Here is a 13,365-nt window from a genome sequence, read left to right as displayed (position 1 = left end):
ATAAGACCACTATTCTAAGTATCTCCTCAAAATTTGAGCTGATCTTCCTATGATGACTCACAGAAAGCTTAGCAACTAGAACGTTTTCAGAAAGGCTCTTAAATAAAACAGAGCTAGCACTGTAATAATTCAATTTCACACTAACAGGTATGTCTGAGTAGGATCACCGGGCTTAAGAAATGTTAGCAAAGGGAGTCGGTCGGTAGCGCAGCAGGTTAAGCGCACGTGGTGTGAAGCACAAGGACCGGCGTTAAGGATCCCGGTTCGAGCCCCCGACTCCCCTGGGAGTCGCTTCACAAGCAGTGAAGCAAGTCTGCAGGTGTCTGTCTTTCTCTCCTCCTCTCTGTCTCCCCTCCTCTCTCCATTTCTCTCTGTCCTATCCAACGACAGCAACAATAACAACAATAATAACTATAACAACAATAAGAAACAAGGGCAACAAAAGGGAGAATAAATAAACTTTATTAAAAAAAAGAAATGTTAGCAAAGACATTTTAAAAAATACAAATTGCAAGTCTAGTACTTCAAAACCCTTTTGATTAAAATTTTGTTTGCTCTTGATATGTTAGATTAAGGATAGATTTACCCTTCGGTGGATAGAAATGACAAAAGTGTTTTTTTTTTTTTTTTTTTAAAAAAGGTTCTTGTTGAAATGGTACTGTAGTCAATTCCCCAAATTTTGCTCTAATACTATTGTGGAAACCACTCTATTGTCTATCTCCTTTCCATTCAACAAGTAAACAAAGCCAGCCCTGAGGCTCTAGGACACAAAAAAGAAACGATGCATACATAAATGATGTCTGGGCTCACTTTTAATAAACAATAAAAGCTATGAGGAACCATTTGACCACCTCTGATCCTGAATTTCCCATTACACAGTGATGAATTAAAGTATTCGTTATGTAAAATATCAGAAATGGGTTGCTGTCCGAGAAAAAAAGGAAAGAACAAGGCCCAAGTCTAGCTTCAGGAGGGATTGTTTCTGAAAACAGGAGACAAGAGCATCCCTGAGAAGGTTGATCCTTTTAATCATCACAGGAGGTGTTCCCCACACCACCTTCTACAGTGAAAGTCATCTTGGTCACAAATAACCATTTCTCTTCCTCAAGACATCTTTTATATGAAGAAAATAAAAGAATTAAGATTGACAGAACCCCAGAGTCAGCCTCCTCGACAAGACTGTCTCAATGACCTAAGCAGATGACTCTGTCTCTGGAAGCCAAAATCCCCTCTTATGCAATATAGGAAGAGTGACCGTGCTGACTTTATAAGATTCTTGTGAGGATTATCTAAAATAGTACGTATGCAGCCCTTAACACAGGACATGGCATATACTAAGTGTCTAGTAAACATAAGTCATTATTAGGGTGACTGCGTGCACGCCCATCTCTGAGCAGACTTTTCAGTTATTTCTCAGAATAACGCCTTTCTTGCTTGGCTAGTGAGCCTGCTGATAGCTGAGGCCTCTGGTCCTTCACATTCCTGTGTCATCATTAACATACTGGGTTTCTGAAGACATCCCCTCTCCCCCTTCTGCTCTCTGGGGTTCCCTCTCCTGGGGGCCAAATTCTAAATACCCTGACCGCGGTTCCCTCTAGGATCCAGGCCACCGGTCTAGGAAGAATGTCCTCAGCCTCCATGCAGACCACCTAAGAGGTGGTGACCAGACAAGCGGACAGCCGACTGAAACACCCCGGGGCCTAGTAAATGGGAGAGAGGCCGGGCCCAGCAGAGCCAGAGGTGAGAACCAGGCCGGGGGCGGGGCTAGAGGTGAGAACGAGGCTGGGGGCGGAGCCGAGCCAGAGGTGAGAACTAGGCCTGGGGCGGGGCTGGAGGTGAGAACGAGGCTCGGGGAGGGGCCACTCAGGGAGGTGCGCGCGAGGCCACGCCTCGAGGTGCGCGTATGAGGGCGGGGCCACAGCTCTTGGGGGACCCCCCCCCCCCGAGGTCGGGGGCGTGGCCGCGCCGAGAGACCTGCGGAGCCCCTAGGGATGCGCCAGCCGCCGGCGGCGCGCGCACCGGCCCCCTCCTGGGCGCAGGGGTTAAGGCGTCCGGCGCCACCTGGGCGCCGCTGGGGAGACCCGCGGGCGGGCGAATCCCGCGCGGGTTCGGGGAACAGGTGCCCGCGCGCGTCAGTCTGCGCCAGCCCCGGGGGCGGGGAGACGGGGGCGCGGCCGGAAGCCCGGGGCGGGGTGCGGTCGGTCCGGTGAGCGGGAGGAGCCGCGGCGGCGGACGGGCAGGAAGCAAGGAGCCGGCCGGGCGATGTGGAGCCGCCGCCTCGGCCCCTGCAGCAGCGGCCGCCGCCGTCGCCGCTGCTGCCGGGGCTGCCGCCGAGCCGAGGGACATGGAGCGCGGCTGCAGGGCGCGGCCGCCGGCAGCAGCGAGCGTCGCAGCCACAGCGGAGCGCAGCCCGCCCCGTGAGGCGCGGCCCGGCCGGCGGCGGCGGCGGCCCCAGGGCGGCTGAGAGCCCGGCGTTGGCGTTGGCGTTGGCGTTGGCGTCGGCGGCGGCGGCGGCGGCGGCGTCCCGGTCGCGGCCTCCCGTCGCGCGTCGCGGGCCCTCCGTCCGTCTGCGCTCCTCGCCCAGCCTTCCCGGCGCCGCGTCGGCGTCCCCAGCGCGCGCGGCGGAGCAGCTGAGCCCGGGGCGGGGCGGGGCGGGGGCGGGGGCGGGCCGGCGCGCCGCCGAGGGCTCGGGGGACCGGGGGGCGCGTGCGGCCGCGGCGGGCGAGGCGCGGGGCGCAGGGCTGCGCGGCGGGGCCCCTCCCCGCTGCAGCCTGGCGCGCGCCGGCCGGGCCGCACCGCTGCGGGCTCGGCGCGCGCGGGCCATGTCCGCCTTCTGCCTGGGCTTGGCCGGCCGAGCTTCAGCACCCGCCGAGCCGGACAGCGCCTGCTGCATGGAGGTGCCCGCCGCGGCCCCGGACAACGCCGCCGCCGCCGCCGCCGCCGCCGCCCTCGTCTCCTTCCCCGGCGACCCCGGGGACCTGGAACTGGCGTTCGAGGAGGAGCTGGCGCTGCTGGCGGCCGGGGAGCGGCCGTGCGAGGCCGGGGAGCCGCCTGTGGCCGAGCCCGGGTCTCTGGCCGACGGGGCCGGACTGCACGCTGCAGCCGCCCAGGATCCCGAGCTGCTGTCGGTGATCCGGCAGAAGGAGAAGGACCTGGTGCTGGCGGCCCGGCTGGGCAAGGCGCTGCTCGAGAGGAACCAGGACATGAGCCGGCAGTACGAGCAGATGCACAAGGAGCTGACGGACAAGCTGGAGGTGAGGGCGGCACCCCGTCCCCGGGGATGGGTGGGCGGCTGGGTGAGAGGCCCCGGGGTGGCTTCGGGAGCCGCTGGCCCCCCTCTGCCCTCCCCGCGCACCGTGCCTCCCGGAAAGCCGCCTGCAAACGGGGGTGGGAGACAGGGAGAGGACGGGGTGTTCGCGACCATCGGGCCGGGGCGGGCACCGAAGCCACCTGGTTTGCCCGCTCGGCTCCCAGCAAGCGGCTCCCAGGGCCTGTTCCGTAGGTGTTGCGGGACCCGGCATCCAAGGCGGCAGCCCCCACCCCCCACCCCCCACCCCCCACCCCCCACCCCCCGTGTGACTAATGGAGGCCGCGCTGAGGCTCGTCCGCACCACCGGGAAGGGGGCGCCGGGAAGCGTTTAGAACACGCCCGGGCTTCCTGGACTAGGAGCTCATCTGTAAGCAAGGTGTGAGCCTGAAGCTCCTGGGGAGGCGTCAGGGCCGCCAGATGGCCTTGCCTCAACTTGCCGGCAGCTCAGAGCTGTGGGAAACAAGTGCCTCTGCAGGGGCTTTTATAATAGTCTTCCAATACTCAAGGATTAGGAAACCTGCAGAAATCAGGCGAGCCCGGGCTCAACATGTGACTGCTGGGAGTGGATTTAATTCGGTCCTCAGTGTCCATGGGCGTTTAAATAGTGCTTCTCTGTGTCCGTGATCTGACATAAGCAGCTAGATGACCAAGTGCGATCTACGAGAACCACGTTACTTTAACTACGGTACAAATACCCCATAAGCATGAGATTTCTGCCAACTCTCTGGACCAAAATCCTTCCAAGCTATGCCTGCTTATTTTCTTGCCCATAACTAGGGAAAGGACGAGAAAGAGGTACAGGATGCCGTGATTTCTAAATACTTGTTGTTTTTTTAAGTGGGGACAATTAGGGCAGTAGAAGCAAGCTTGTTTCTGCCTGTGCATTTACGACTGTTACCCAGTTCTTTTCACTCTTAGTTATAGTAGTACAGCCCTGTATAAGGTCTGAAACTGACTCCAGCCTGATCCCGTATCACCGCTTCAGAATGCAGATACAGAACCGTTTCTACAGTGAGATTTAAGTCTGTCTGCAGTCCAGAGGCATATCAGAGTAAATCAGGGAGAGAAAAGGAAACCAGCGAGTGCCCTGTGGTTCGGTTGGCCTGTTAACTAGGTCTGCCAGTTGATGAACTCCCAAGATCTCTCTCTCAAAAGTGGTTTGTGAAGCCTATCTCTGGGCTGCCAAAAAGCAGCCAATGAACTGAATTGTTTAATTTTCACTTGAAATTGAAGTCTAGAAGTAAAAGGGTGTCTGTTTTTTAAAAGAGATTCAATTACAGCACTCCGTATAAAAGTACTACTGCGAGATTTATGCTTGTGATTTGAAATTCCTTTAGTGAGTGACGTGATTAAAGAGACAGCTAACTTAAAAGGCCCGTGATATCAGTCAGTTTGATTAGTGGTAGATTTCAGAGGGATCCAGAGAGTGCAGTTACACACATCCTGGGTGCCATGTGGATGGAGCCTTTATACTTCCAACAACAAAGGAAAACAATTTCAGAATTCTGCACCATCAAGAAAGGTTCTGTTGTAAAAGTGTAAATTACCTTTGACTTTTTGTTATTTACTAAGAGGTAATAATAAATAATTTAAAGTTTGCTCTTTTAAAGCTTCACTCTTCCACAGGTTGGTAGTAAAATGTTAAAAGTTTATATTTAAATTCTAAAGATTGGTTGCATACTGTTGTGAAATATTTAATGGCTAAACTTGGTGCATACTTCACAGTTTAAAGAAGTGATTTTTGAAAAGTTTAGTTAAAATATGTCAGTTATTATTGAAGTTGAGTGAAGGGGTGGACTGTTCATTAGTTTTTTTAAATGAACATTTAAATGTCCGACTAAGGTATTGTCATTATGTGCTTGTTAATTCTTTTGGTATCAGAGTAACGTCTGAGAAACAACCATTTCATTAATACTGCATGTAGATTTTCTCTACATATTTTTTGAGTTGCCTTGATTTTAGAATGCCTGCTTAGAATGCTTCTAAAGTTTGGCACACCACTCTGCTATATCTCCAGTTAAGTATTTGGGAGTATAGAACCAGCCCTTGCTTTAAAAAACATTCATAACTTTCCACAACTGTCAAACTGTGTAGTCAAACACATTTTCTCACAGGTTGTCTGAAAGACAAATGCCTAGGTAGACTGAGAGAATGGTGCATTTTGACTATTAAGTAACAAGACTGAACTTATTTTAGTCTGGTCTGCTCTCTTGCTATTTCAAATTGGCATCATTCTCACTTCATTATCAGCAAGCCATTTTCAAGATCTTTTCTACTACCTTCTCATTATTCAGCACTGAATCCAAGGTTCTGTTTGCCATCTCTCATTAGTGGCAAACACAGTCTTTAAAGTCTTAATTCATTTAAGGGTAAACACCAGTTTCTGTTTTATTTTGTTTTTACCAAGCTTTTTGAAGCTCTGGCCTGTGTAGTGCCAGAGATTAACTCGGGACCTACTGAGCCTAAGGCACGAAATTACAGTGCACAAACCACTGTGTTATATATCTCTTTGTGACTTTTTTTGTTACCTTTATTTATTGGATTGACATAGCCAGAAATCAAGAGGGGAGTGGCAGATAGAGATGGACAGACAGACAGACAGACAGCCCTGCTTCACCACTCATTAGACTTTCCCCCTGCAAGTGGGGACCAGGGACTTGAACCTGTGTGCTTGCATATTGTAACATGTGCACTCAGCCAGGTGTGCCACCACCTGGCTCCCTTTTTGTGATTTTTTTTTTTTTTTTGCTTCCAAGGTTATTGCTGGGGCTTGGTGCCTGGACTATGAATCTGCTACTCCTAGGGGCCATCTTTTTTCCATTGTTATTATTGCTGTTGATAGCGCAGAAGAGAGAGGAGGGGAACGGGGAGAGAAAGATAAGACACCTGCAGACCTGCTTCACCGCTTGTGAAGCGACCCCTTGCAGGTGGGGAGCTGAGGGCTCGAACTGGGAACCTCGTGCAGGGTCCTTGCACTTCTCACTATGTGAGCTTAATCAGGTGCGCTACTACCCGGCCCTGTCTTTTTGGTTTTTAAGAATCATATCCTGAGCCAAATAGAATGGTTGCTTTCTTTGCAGAAATCTATTTCTTTGGGAGTCAGGCTGTAGCGCAGCGGGTTAAGCGCAGGTGGCGCAAAGCACAAGGACCAGCATAAGGATCCCGGTTCGAACCCCGGCTCCCCACCTGCAGGGGAGTCGCTTCACAGGCGGTGAAGCAGGTCTGCAGGTGTCTGTCTTTCTCTCCTCCTCTCTGTCTTCCCCTCCTCTCTCCATTTCTCTCTGTCCTATCCAACAACGACAACAACAATAATAACTACAACAATAAAAACAACAAGGGCAACAAAAGGGAATAAATAAATAAATAAAATAAATATAAAAAAAATTTTTACAAAAAGAAATCTATTTCTTTAACAGTTTTAATGCTATTGACTCGTTATGTTTAGGATGGTTTTGAATTAACATTGATTTACAACATTAAAAAATTGGGAGCATAGTTTCATTGCTCCATTTGGAAGATTGACCACACCCATCACCAGAGTTTCACTTCCTTACTTAATTTCACATCTACCTTGCCATTACCTGAACCCTCTACCTGCCCCCATCCCAGTTAATTACCTTACCGCCCCTCCAGTAGCCACCATAGTTCTAAAAGTAGTGTTATCATTTCTTTGCAAGTTCATTTGTTTTTCATGTTTTATATATTACTGACATGAGAGAAGGAGGAGAGAGCCAGTGCGTCTCTTTGACACATACGAAACCAGGGAGCAAACTTAGGGCTTTGCGCTTCGAAGTCCAGTGCTTTAGCCACTGTACCTCCTTCGGGTTTAAGCGCCAGGTCCCTGCATGGGGAAGGAGGCTTCGCAGCTGGTAAAGGAGGGCTGCAGGTGCCTCTCTCTCTCCCCCCACTTTTTTTTTAAAAACACTTTTTATTTTTTTTTTATTTTTACCAGAGTACTGCTCAGCTCTGGCTTATGGTGGTGCAAGGAATTGAATCTGGGATGCTGGAACCTTAGGTGTCTCTTTGCATAACCGTTATGCTATTTACCCCTGCCCGCCCCCTCTCCCCCTTCCTCTCAATTTCTGACTATAGATACATAAATAAATAGATAATAAATTTTTTATTTATTTTCCTTTTTGTTGCCCTTGTTTTTTATTGTTGTTGTAGTTATTTATTACTGTTGTTATTGATGTCATTGTTGTTAGATAGGACAAAGAGAAATGGAGAAACGACTCCTCTGCAGGTGGGGAGGCGGGGGCTCAGTCGGGATCCTTAGCCGGTCCTTGAGCTTCACATCATGTGCACTTAAGCCGGTGCATTACCGCCCGGCCCCAATCTTGGCCTTACCTTTTAAGATATATGACTCAAAAACAAAGGGTAGCATAAGCACAGCCTGGCCTTGATACTCTGGATGATATTCTCCCTACAAGTTACTGGTTAATTTAGCACATAATTGAAAAGACAGTTGAAGAAAGGTGGAACTTCTCTCAGAGTAGTCAAAAGGCTAAATTCATAATAGTTTCAAAGTCTTAGGAACCTGAATTGGGAAGTTTGTCACATGCCCAAAGAATTCTGAGGACAGACTAGAATGATCAGCACCACCTGTCCTCCCCCGCCCCTCTCCAAGCAGATTGGACTGTTTCAGTTGTTTGGACTGTTCGCTAACAGCTGTTTGCTGAATATTTTTAAGTCTCTCTGTTCTTTTAGAACACAAGCCTCATTTATCTGGCCTCTCAGTAACACTCTGATTACTGCGTTCTTGCTGCTGCCTTCTGCTCAGTCTTTTTCATTTTGAAGAAACTCAATAAAACCAAGTATCACAATTATGGATTGCAGTTAGTATTTGTTTGTCTGTTCCATCTCTCATGTTTCTACGGTGGCAAAAACTGTTGTTTTTGGAATTTTGACATTATGAGAGAAGCAGAAAGCAGAAAGTGTCCATGCGGATGAGACGCCCTCTGTCATCCTTTGTTCCCATGCTTCACACTTGGCCTGTGAAGCTCCTTTGGTCAGTATACTGGTGGTTCTCCACCAATTAGCTGTTCCCTTAGAGTACTCAGCCTGGGAGGCTGTACAGCCATTTCAGTGAAAACTACCTTTGCTTATGCACTCAGAATTTTCATTTTGGATTGATGTTTTGGTCATGATCTTTTGACATGTTCTTTCAATTGCTTTCTAATAAATTTTCATCTTGGGGGGGTAACTTTAGGTCACTTAGAAGAAAGAGGAGTCAGACAGACCTGTTCTGTAGACACACCTCAGATGTGAAGTAGTAAGGACTGATTGCCTACCATGTGCAAAAATGTGTCTTGACTTTTCTGACAGCCCAATACTAAATGATTCTTAAGGCTTTCCAAATGAAGCATTCCAAAACATATCTGAAATGTGAGGACTTGGATAGAATAAGAATGTAGCCTTGCAAGGTGAAGAGATGACTTGAGGGTTTTTTTTTTAATTTAAAAAAAAATTTCTTTTAAATATTTATTTATTTATTCCCTTTTGTTGCCCTTGTTCTTTTATTGTTGTAGTTATTGTTGCTATTGATCTCATCGTTGTTGGACAGAGAGAAATGGAGAGAGGAGGGGAAGACAAAAGGGGAGAAATAGAGCGATACCTGCAGACCTGCTTCACTGCCTGTGAAGCGACTCCCCTGCAGGTGGGGAGCTGGGAGCTGGAACCAGGATCCTTAAGCCGGTGCTTGCTTTGCGCCACGTGCGCTTAACCCTCTGTACTACCGCCTGACTCCCGAATTGAGTTTTCTGAAGAAGAGTCATATTTTTTTATCTTTTTTAATAAATTTTTTAATATTTATTTATTCCCTTTTGTTGCCCTTATTGTTTCATTGTTGTAGTTATTATTGATGTCATTGTTGGATAGGACAGAGAGAAATGGAGAGAGGAGGGGAAGACAGAGAGGAGGAGAGAAAGATAGACACCTGTAGACTTGCTTCACCACCTGTGAAGCGACTCCCCTGCAGGTGGGGAGCCGGGGACTTGAACCGGGATCCTTATGCCGGTTCTTGCGCTTTGCGCCATCTGCGCTTAACCCGCTGCACTACCGCCCGACTCCCGAAGAGTCATATGTTTATTTTAGCTTGTTGAAACATTTTCGATGTTTGACAGATTTCATTACATTCCAAGTTTCCGGTAGAACCTAGATAGATGGATTAGGTAGGTAGCTTTATGCCTTAATTGAATCTTTGGAGTCAGGGTCCAGGTAGGCACATTTTTGAACAAATAAGCCGGAGCCCTTTTTCTTTTAAAGATTTATTTGTTAACAAGAGTCATGGAGGGAGAGAGAACCATATCATCACTCAAGAAGATGTGATTGTACTCAGAACCTCAGGTGCAATGCTTCGTCACCTCCTGGGCTACATAAATCAGAACCTTACTTAAAAAAAATTGTTCTTAATTTATTTTTGACAGGACAGAGAGGCATTGAGAGGAGAGGTAAAATGAGGGAGAAAGAAAGAGAGATACCTGTAGCCCTGCTTCTCTATTTGTGAAGCTTCCCCTGAAGGGTGAGGTGGATTGAACCCAGGTCCTTGTGCATAGTAATGTGTGCACTCAGCTGGGTGTGTCACTGCCTGGTCGCAAAGCAGAACTTTTCTTAGAGCACCAAGAGTTAAGGTCATTGCTTTTAACTTGCAGTTAACATACTCCTGGAGGTCTAGATGTGGCCTTTTTGTGCACACTTCCCTTTTAAAGTAGGAAGGCACTGCCTCTGGATAAAAAGGCATCAGTATTTTTCTCGTAGAAACAAAAAGATGTTCTTATTTTCTTCTACTGCACAAAATCCTTTCCTATTGAGCTTTTGCTTCAAACCATCTGTACTTTTCCTGAATAGCATTTGCCACAAAGATTATTTTTTCATCCTCTCCCACTGGAGTGAAAACTCCATAGAGGCATTATCTGTTTTGCTCAGCACAGTGGCAGAGTCACAGATGAAGTCAAGAATGAATAATGGAGGGCCGGGTGGTGGCACACCCGTGTGTGCAAGGACCTGAGTTCAAGGCACTGCTCCCCACCTGCAGGGAAGAAGCTTCACAAACTGTGAAGCTTCTTCCACTCTCAGTTCCTCTCTATCTTATTGAGTAAAGGGGGAAAAAAAGGCTGCTGAGAGGGCACTGAACTCCAGTAATAATCCTGGTGGCAATTTAAAAAAAAAGAAAGAAATACCATGGATGGATGGGTCAGAAATAAATACACAAGGCTAATATAATGTGTCAGGATTTCCTGAAGTAGCATTAATGATTTTGAAATACGTTGTTACAGATGACAACAAATATTTTTTGAGTGTGATTAAGAGCACAAAACAGCCAAGTAAACTAGACTCAAATTTACTAGTGTTTTCACTCTGCAGTTAATTAGTATTGGCTGTGGTCTAGTTACCTCTGTGTTCTGTTGTCTCATTTAACAAAACTCAGTTAATCTGAAACATCTATGCAGCTTTTTTTTCCATCTCTGAAAATATGGTGATTCTAAGTCCTGGGTATCATGTTAGTTATAATAGATGATTCTGGGGAAAAAAAACTTCTTAAAGTCCACCTTCTGCACCCCATGATTCTAGGTCCACACTCCCAGAGGGATAAAGAATAGGAAAGCTATCAAGGGAGGGGATTGGATGCAGAGTTCTGGTGGTGGGAATTGTGTGGAATTGTACCCCTCTTATTCTATGGTCTTGTCAATATTTCCATTTTATAAATAAAAGTTAAAAAAAAAACTTCTTGGGAGTCTGGCTGTAGTGCAGCGGGTTAAGCGCAGGTGGCACAAAGCACAAGGACCAGCATAAGGATCCTGGTTCGAACCCCGGCTGCCCACCTGCAGGGGAGTCGCTTCACAGGCGGTGAAGCAGGTCTGCAGGTGTCTATCTTTCTCTCCTCCTCTCTGTCTTCCCCTCCTCTCTCCATTTCTCTCTGTCCTATCCAACAACAACAACAATAAAACAACAAGGGCAACAAAAGGGAATAAATAAATAAAATATTTAAAAAAAAAACTTACTATTAAAAAAAAAAACTTCTTAAAGGACTCACTTTAAGTTGTTTAAATGTATAGTTCACCAGTTATTAAATGACTTGTGTAAAGTTCGAGTGAATTCCTATGCCTCTGACCCCAAGCTTGCAGGCATAAACAATTAAATTTAAAAACCAACTCCATACTACTCTTGAAGGGAATGTTTCTGTAACTGTGAAGTGGGCAACTTTTCAGTATATCACAGAATGCTTTGTTGTTCTTATTGGGGGAAAGGAAAAGTTAGCAGAGTGTGAAGAGAAAAAGAAAATTGAAAGACTGAAGTTTTTAACAGTTTTTAAATTCTCTTCATTTTTCACCCAGCACTTAGAACAAGAAAAACACGAACTAAGAAGAAGATTTGAGAACCGAGAAGGGGAGTGGGAAGGGCGTGTGTCAGAACTGGAGAGTGATGTGAAACAACTTCAGGATGAGTTAGAGAGACAGCAAGTTCATCTACGGGAAGCAGACCGAGAAAAGACACGGGCTGTCCAGGAGTTGTCAGAACAGAACCAAAGGTTATTGGATCAACTCAGCAGGGTGAGTCACAAGAATTTATAGTGTAAGATACTAAAAGTTGAAGCACAGCCTCTGTGTGCTAACAGTCATATGTATATGGTAAGAGTAGTTCTACTTTTGTTGCCATTGGTTTTGATAATCAGCAAATTAAAAATATTTCACTTACAAGAGCTTCAGCTGTGTTGTAATAGGAGCTAAGAGCCAGGAGCCAAGGCCCAGGTCTGTCATTAACCAACTGTGAGACTTTTGACTATCATTTAACTTGAGTGTTTTCTCAGTTTTTAAATAAAAGGGGTGTGCTTGACATCTGATGATTCTTACAGCTCTGAAAGTCAAGGATTCCTTTACCTAGAGAAAATCTGTTGCTACTAAAAATTGTGTGGTTGCACCTAGTTCAAATATTAAATGATACTGTCTTTATTTATTTATTTTTGCCACCAGGGTTATTGCTGGGGCTTGGTACCTTCACTAAGAATCCACTGCTCCTAGAGGCTATTTTTTCCCTTTTGCTGCCCTTGTTGTTTATTGTTGTTGTTACTGCTGTCATTGGTACTGTCTTTAATTTGAAAAGCTTAGGGAAAGGTTCTAGGGATCACATGCTTGTCATTTATGTTACACTTGTGATGTACATACCTTTGTATGATTTAATTATAAAGGAGGTCCATGTGTTTGTTTAAAATTTGTTTTATTTCTACATTAAGTAAAATTATTTTTTTAATTTATTAATTTTGGAAGCAAACTGTTTCTAGGACTTAGGAGAACTATGGTGTTTATCTTTGGGAGCCAGATCTTTGGTGACAGGTGTGGTGAGGAACTAAACATTGTAATCTTACAGTCCTGTGACATACTACCAGTAAAAAAAACTTTTTTAATTAAAGTATTTACTTTTGATAAAGATGGAAATCAGAGGGCTCTGCAGCACTGTTTCACCACATGTGAATCTTATTAAATCTTAAAACTTAAACTTAAACACCCCAGTAAAAATTCTTTATTTGTACCTTTTTTAGGATGGTGTCATGGAGATAATTTATTAACCAAAGTCAAGTTGTGAGGCCTTTGCAGAGAGAGTTTTTATTTTTAAATATTTATATAATTTTTATTTATAAAATGGAAATATTGACAAGACTATAGGATAAGAGGGGCGCATTTCCACACAATTCCCACCAACAGAACTCCCTATCCCATTCCCTCCCTTGATAGCTTTCCAAATTCTTTATCCCTTTGGGAGTATGGACCCAGGGTTATTATGGGGTGCAGGAGGTGGAAGGTCTGGCTTCAGTAATTGCTTCCCCGCTGAACATGGACGTTGGCAGGTCGATCCATACTCCCAGCCTGCCTTTCTTTCCTTAGTGGGGCCGGGGTCTGGGGAGGTGAAGCTCCAGGACACATTGGTGGGGTCATCTACCCAGGGAAATCAGGCTGGTGTCATGGTAGCATCTGGAAGCTGGTGACTGAAAAGGAGTTAGGATAGAAAGCAGAACAAATTGTTGACTAATCATGAACCTAAAGGCAACAATATTGCAGATG

General features: G+C 46.5%; 1 protein-coding gene across 8 annotated transcripts in view; it reads left to right on the top strand.

Annotated features, from left to right (window-relative positions):
- The first annotated feature begins 2,222 nt into the window (after window positions 1–2,222).
- BICDL1 (BICD family like cargo adaptor 1) overlaps window positions 2,223–13,365 on the top strand; it is a 79,162-nt gene continuing 68,019 nt past the window's right edge. For 6 of the 8 annotated variants that reach the window (XM_060192994.1, XM_060192991.1, XM_060192987.1 and 3 more), the window contains exons 1-2: window positions 2,223–3,254; window positions 11,644–11,859. In XM_060192994.1, coding sequence (XP_060048977.1) covers window positions 2,823–3,254; window positions 11,644–11,859 — 648 coding nt within the window. In that variant the 5' untranslated portion in view covers window positions 2,223–2,822. The remainder of the gene's footprint in view (window positions 3,255–11,643; window positions 11,860–13,365) is intronic. The other 2 variants (XM_060192993.1, XM_060192992.1) reach the window with 1 other exon arrangement.

This window comes from Erinaceus europaeus, chromosome 6 (genome assembly GCF_950295315.1).
Source record: "Erinaceus europaeus chromosome 6, mEriEur2.1, whole genome shotgun sequence".
Classification (NCBI taxonomy): Eukaryota; Metazoa; Chordata; class Mammalia; order Eulipotyphla; family Erinaceidae; genus Erinaceus; species Erinaceus europaeus.
The sequence above is the reverse complement of the archived record's forward strand: the minus strand, read 5'-3'. Positions and strand labels throughout refer to the sequence as shown.